This window comes from Halyomorpha halys, unplaced genomic scaffold (genome assembly GCF_000696795.3).
Source record: "Halyomorpha halys isolate HHAL.00 unplaced genomic scaffold, Hhal_1.1 Scaffold299.1, whole genome shotgun sequence".
Lineage (NCBI taxonomy): Eukaryota > Metazoa > Arthropoda > Insecta > Hemiptera > Pentatomidae > Halyomorpha > Halyomorpha halys.
Window position 1 is genome coordinate 568,191 of NW_027107963.1, and position 7,363 is coordinate 575,553.

General features: G+C 30.0%; 1 protein-coding gene across 4 annotated transcripts in view; it reads left to right on the plus strand.

Moving 5' to 3' along the window:
- The window catches only part of MRP (Multidrug-Resistance like Protein 1), a 66,442-nt gene that overhangs the window by 36,996 nt on the left and 22,083 nt on the right, over positions 1–7,363 (plus strand). Inside the window, exon 21 of one of the 4 annotated variants that reach the window (XM_014420936.2) lies at positions 4,311–4,531. The exons of the other annotated variants lie outside the window; for them this stretch is intronic. Within the exon in view, the coding sequence (XP_014276422.1) occupies positions 4,311–4,531 (221 nt within the window). The remainder of the gene's footprint in view (positions 1–4,310; positions 4,532–7,363) is intronic. 4 annotated transcript variants of the gene reach the window in all.

Genomic DNA, 7,363 nt, shown 5'->3' on the forward strand with positions numbered 1-7,363 from the left:
TTATGGAATGTTAAGAGTTCCATTGTCTTTCAGTGATGTAACACCTATAGGCCGCATTCTATTGCGTTTTTCAAAAGATGTAGATGTCATGGACACTACATTACCTGCTCTATTTTGTGGCTTACTGTATTGTGCTTATGACGTATGTTGTTTATGATTTTCCTCTTTACTTTTTTTTTCTTTTCTAATTTATATTTGAATTTTTATTTTATTAGCTGATTCATTTCAGTACTCTCTGAAGCAGTTGACTTTTCAAAGATTTAATTTGGTTGTATTTTTAAATCATATTTATATCAGAACAATTTATTTTTTCAGAACGTAAAAGGATATATTATTACTTAATATATTTAATATTCTTTTGATTATTTATAAAATTTAAATGGAAGAAAAATCTATTTAATTGTGAAGAAAAATCAATTATGGGCTATATAATGCATGTAATAAATCAAAGAAATTAAATTAAAATTTTATGTGTGTAAGCGGACAGCAGATTAACCTAAGTATCATTACCATACTGAATTTTTCTCTACGGCCTATATGATTGGTTATCGAATCTTTTTTGGATTAAGCATGTTCCAAGAACCAGGCGGTGACCATTTTAAGGGCTTCCAATGGAAGCAAAGTAAAGCTCCTCTGCCGAGATAAGCAATATAAATGCTAATGATAATTTGCCAATTATTGAGGCCAACATTACAGAAAATGTTTTGCAATTAGTGACAGGACGCAAACATTCATCAGCTATTAATCAAGATCTGCGAAAATGTCCTAAAAAAGATGAAATACCACTCAACAATAGTTTTGGTTCCTTATCAGCAACTAATAATGATTCTGAGACTAATAATTATTTGTCAACTAATTATAATGGTTCTTAAACCTTTAGAAAAACTGTTAAACCATCACCAATTATGTAGCGAACATTAAAGAGATGGTTAGGTTAGTTAACCACCCCTAACCTTACTCATATAGCTTAAGTCCATGTAGAAAGGAGTGATAATATATCCTACCACACCATCGTCTTACAAGTCTATTGTTCATTTTCTGGAAAGTCATAGTGCTTATTTTCACGCTTATAAATTACCAGATCAAAGAGATCAGCAGGTGGTGATTAAACATCTTCACCACTCAACTCCAAAATAATGCATAAGAGAGGATTTAGAAGCCAAATGATATAAAATAAGAAATATTGCTGGTTTTTCATTGATATTGAGCTGGATACATATTCAGAGGCTATCTATGATATTAAAAAGATATTTCATTATTGCGTCAAAGTTGAAGAACCTTTTAAAAAATGAGCTGTAGTCCAGTGCTCTTGATGTCAAGCACTTGGTCATACCAAGACTTATTGCCGTCATCCTTATCAGTGTTTCAGATGCGGGGAGAATCATGTATCAGGTGAGTGTGAAAGATCCTGCAACACTTCAACAAAATGTGCCAACTGTGATTGCTCTCACCCAGCGAACTACAAAAGCTGCAAAATCTTAAAGGGCTAATAAATATCAGAGCTCAATCATATCTACCTCAGAAACATCAGCCTCCTCCAGCTCCAAGGAAAGACAACCAATGAGCTTTTCCAATATTTCCACATCACCAGATGGAGCCTAGATCAAGTTTTCGTCAGCGATCTGCTCAACCTAGCCAGACTCCTCAGGCTAGACCATCAAAAGAACCCTCTTCAGACATGAAAGTTCAGGATCATTCATTTCTGATATCATCCAAAACTACCTGTATACCTCTCCATTTAAATAATTTTGTTTCCGAGTTAAAGAGCCTATTTCAGCCCCTTTTAGCCGTAATAAACAATCTCCAACAACTAACACAGTCGCTGTGCTCTACATATGGTCATTAAAAAACTAAATTTCACTTCGCTTTGGAATATAAACAGACTCTTACAGCACAAAAATGAATTAGAAATACTCTTGTTATAGCACTGATTACAGAAACTCATCTAACCACCCGCTCACGACTTTTTATAAGAGACTTTACAATCTACCAAACAGACCATCCCGATAATAGGAGCCACAGCGGAGTAGCAGTTATAATACGTACTAGCCTTAAGCATTATCCCTTGTCACCATATGCTACTCTCCATATACAAGCAGCTAGTATCCTACTTCCATGTCTTAAAAAAACATCACCATTTCTGCGGTATATTGTCCTCCATGATTTTCTGTTACACCAGGACTTTTTCAAAACTATTTTTGTACTCTAGGATCCTGTTTTATAGCTGGAGGTGAATTCAGTGCGAATCATACCCAGTGCTGTTCTAGATTCTACTCCAAGAGGAAGAAGCTTGTTATTTGCCATTCGCAATCTTAACCTATTCACTCTTGCGCCTCATTCCCCTACCTATAGGCCCATGTCACAAAAAAAGCTACCTGATCTTTTAGATTTCTTTATAGGTCTCAAAAGGTATTAATCCCTATCTGTATAGAATTAAAAAAAAATTCGAAATATCATCCGATCACTGTGAGGTTTTCCTAACACAACCAAACATTGAAAAATTTGGCAGAACAGTCCACATTAACAAAAGGATTGGTTGATTGGAAACAGTTTCAAAATCTTTTAAATGAACGGTTAACCATTCCTTTTTTGTTAAAGACTGCAACCAAAGTAGAAGATGCTGCTGAGTTTCTCACCACTCAGGTACAACAAGCTTATGAACCATCCTCAACTCCTCCAGCTAAAAAAGATCACATCCCTCCAGAATACCCTTCTTTCATTAGACAACTCATAGTGGAAAAACTAAGACATTGGCACCGAACGCAACTCAATGCAGAAAAAACGGAAAATAATTATCTTAACAATAGGCTAAAAATCAAATTATGTTGGTTTAAAGCCAAACAATTTGATAATTATCAAGGCTTGAATAGGGACCTCTTAAATTGATTTTTGAATTTAAATTTTAATGAAGAGGTATGATTGGATGACCTTAACCTTCTGCCTTCATGACTTTTTTTTTTTATGCAACATCTTATTCGCTGGTTGTAGGATATTATTTACATTTGTGAATAAAATAAATAAAGTAAAAAAAAGTCCATTAAACTTCCAACTGTATTTATACTTGGAGAACAATGATGGGGCAAAATAAGACCGTTCAGGAGATTCACAGACAAAACCTAATTTTTTTTTTTCTTTCTATGATCCAGATCATTTGTATTACATTGTATTATCTATTTATTTTTTAAATTTAATTAATTTAAAATGCAAAAATACAGTTATAGGTCGCCTTTTTTAGTTTTTCTTTTCTTTCTTTATTTTAATACCTGTTGTTTTGTGATGTGCGAGTCTTAACTCAACATTGAATGTGAGACTTAACTGCTGTTTTATTCGTTTATGTTATAGTGTAGTTGCTTCAATATTTGTACATTAGCCAGCATCAAGATCGTTAAGGTTGTTAATAGAGTTGTGAATTGGTCTACATCGATTGACACAATATTTATTCTTATGAATAAATGTAATTAGAAAAAACATTTTCTATAGATAACCCGGAAACATTGTTGTCTTTGTAAAAACCAATATAATTTAAAGAAGGAAGATTATTATTCATTTACCATTTTCTTATTAGTTTCTAATAAACTCTTCCAGTAGAAGATATTAATTTTAAAAAAAAAATTTCTGTTTTCTACACTTTATTTATTTTTAAGTATAAATGCTTAATTAACTAATCATTTATTTTAATTGTTAATTTTCATTAGGTTTTTTAATCTATTTGTTTTTTAAATCTTTTAATATTCTCACATAGATACCTAGTAATAATTATAATATGGGCGATGAAATTAAAGAAATAAAAATTTTGTTTTTTCTTAATTGAGTAAAATTACATTTGTAATATTTTGATTTTTTTTTTTTTTCATTTGATTAGATAAGTCTCTAAGTGTATCAAATTTTCAGGTTCTTTTGTATATAATTGTGGTTTAATATTTAGTGAACAAAATATCTTCAAAAAGGTTTTGATTTGTTCATTTTTACTGATTTTAGTTACAGCTTAAGGTTATCTTCCCCCTTCCATCCCTCCCCCTCACCTTCTCCTAAATCTGTTCTCTTGGAATAAACTAAGTAATTATAAACGATCCTGCTTTATACCAATATTTTGCTCTGAACTTAATTTTTTTACTGTTTAAATTATATGATTCATGAGTTTTATTGTATATAAAATAACCTAATTAATGTATAAGATAAGTTAGGTGTAGAGCTGCCAAAAATCATACCTGCATAGAATTATATCTTTTAATGTATTTCCATAGCAGAGTTATAGATAACGTTGAAATGAATTACGCTACGATTGATATTGAGAATTAAAATGGTTACAGGTTTTTCTTCATTTGGTAGTGACTTGTTGCCTCGGCTAGGTTGCTGGGCAGCTGCACGCGTACTGCACAACAATCTCCTTCATGGAATGTTAAGAGTTCCATTGTCTTTCAGTGATGTAACACCTATAGGCCGCATTCTATTGCGTTTTTCAAAAGATGTAGATGTCACGGACAACACATTACCTGCCCAATTTAGTGACTTACTGTATTGTGCTTTTGATGTATGTTCTTTTTTATTTTCCCCTTTATTTTTTTTCTTTTGTGATTTACATTTGTATTTTTCTTTCATTAGCTGGTTCATTTCATTACTCTCTGAAGCAGTTGACTTTTCAAAGATTTAATTTGGTTACATTTTTAAATCATATTCACATCAAATCAATTTATTTATTTCAGAGCGCGAAAGGATATATTAACATATAATATATTTGATATTCATTTGAATATTTATAATATTTAAATAGAAAAAAAATCTATTTAATTTTTATGAAAGATCACTTAGTGGCCATATAAAGCACGTAATAAATCAAAGAAATTAAATTTAAATGTTATGTGTATAATAACAATGCTGAATATCAGTTTTTCATTTTATAAAATATGAGATTTGGCTTACAAAAAACACTTAGTTTTGACATTGCACAGAAATAATTTATATTTTCAATTTTCTAAAAAATACTTTTGTCTGAAAATAAAATTAATGAATTTTTTTTTTTATTCTTGTTCATGATGAAAATATGAAATAATGATTCGCTTATTATATTATAGTTCGAAGTTGGTAATTAATAAAAGACTATTTTCTTCTAAATATTTTGCTGTATTGCCTTCCCTGGTTTCATGCTCAAAGTATGTACACCATCTGCAGAATTCCATTATCATTTATGGATATAAATTCATTTGGAAAATTTGATAAAGATATTTATGATCTTGATAGTGTGCTTTTGATGCTAATTTCTGATGTCTTTATTTTCTATGAAATATGTGTATTAAGAGATTTTTTGAATGTTTTTCTATTTGTCAGTGAAAAGCTGCCTATCTTTGGTCTTTCCTCTATGGGATTACGATTATACATTTATTCAGTAAGAAAGTACCGTTTCTGTATTAATCCTTAAATATTGGATCATATTCTCATTTTTTCTTCTTTCCTCATCTATTTCTTCAGGTATTTCAATCAGAAATTATCAAATTACTTCTTGGCTATTTCTTTTTTCTCTTAGATAATGTTAACATTGGACATCCAAGAATCAAATAACAGGAATAATAACTCCCCTCTCTTCCTATTTACTAAACTGCTAACTGTTGAAAAAATCATGCTCCTGTGGGATCCATTTATCATCCAACCATATTTATACTTATGTTGGAGAACAATAACATGGCAAAATAAGACCACTCAAAATTTTCACAGATAAAACCTTATTTCTTTGGCTTCCTATGATCTAGATCATTTATGTTAGATTCTCTTCTATTTACTTTTTTAATTAAATTAATTTAAAATGCCAAAATACAGTTATAGATTGTCTTGTGTTCTTTATTTTAATATCTATTGTTTTTTGATGTGCGAGACTTAACTGCTGTGCTATTCGCTTATGTTACAGTGTAGTTGCTTCAATATTTGTATATGAGCTAGTTTCAAGATTTTTAAGGTTATTGATAGAGTTGTGAATTGGTCCATATCGATTGTCACAATATTTATTCCTATGAATAAATTTAATTATAAAAAAAAAATTTTGTTTTCTTCCCTTTGTTTTTTTAAGTATATATATTTATATTTTAAGTATAAATGTTTCATACTTAATTAACTACCTAATAATTTATTTTAATCGTTAATTTTCTCTAGGTTTTATAATCTATTTGTTTTTTAAATCTATAAATATTCCCACATTGATGTCTAGTAATAATTCAAGAATTAAAAATTTTGTTTTTTCTTAATTAGGTAAAATTACATTTGTAATATTTTAATTTTTTTATAAATTACTTACCAGAAACTCCTCCTTTTTGAAAATTTTAAAAATGATAATTGAATTTTTTAATGGAAATGCGATTCTCATTTGGATGATTATTGATTTTTGATTTTTTAGTTTCTTATTTGCATGGATTGATCATAATTGTAAAAATATGTATATAATTTACTTGAGATTTTGATGAATCGAGTTTTTATTGAAAAATAATATCTATACTTCTATAAAACAAAATTACTTGTGTTTGTCCCTATGGTGTGAACATTTCTCAAAAATTCTATGGAATTTTGTTATGTTCAGTAGACCTACTCTATCTGACACTTACCACTTTGACACTTCTATTTGTTCAACGTAGGTCTTGGCACCATGCTGGATTACACCAAAGGTGCAAAGTGTGTCATCAAAATTTTTGGGAGAAGCACATTTTTACTGGAATTTTTGAAAAAGGGTCATATTCATTTTGTGTTTGTTTGGTTGGATGACTTTCAAACCAAGAAACAATGAAAAACATTAACACATCTATGCCTTATCTGAATAAATATATAAAGAAATATATGGGTCAATTTTATATATATTAGTGAGTAGGGCAGTAGATGTTTAGTGCTTCTTGTGTTCAGGAGACCTTCCACTACTCCATGCAGTGCCTGTTTTTGATAAAATGTTGAAAAGTCACACAGCGTTACATCCCAACAGTACTCCTACTTTCTGCACATATCTTGCACATGACATAACAATAAGTGATGCTCTTTATGTCACCGCTTAAATTTTCTTGTTGAGATTTATGTGTCTTATTTTAAGATGTCATTTATGTATCAAATTCTTTATATTGAACATATTTTGTTATGAATGTATCTATGTATAAACAAATATTTTGCATTTTTGTCTCTGTTTTTATTTAAGTTGAAATATAATACGATGCAGTATATAGTTTTCAATTTTCCATTTGTAGCCCAGGCACTCTCTAAAGTTGGCAGGTTCCAGGTTCCATAGCTGTTAGATTAGTGAAAGTGCAGACCCTGTAGTTCAGCAGTGTAGTTCTAAATTTGAAATGTTATTAGAACTTCATTTTTCTACATGCCTCAAATGTTGCTTATAGGTTTC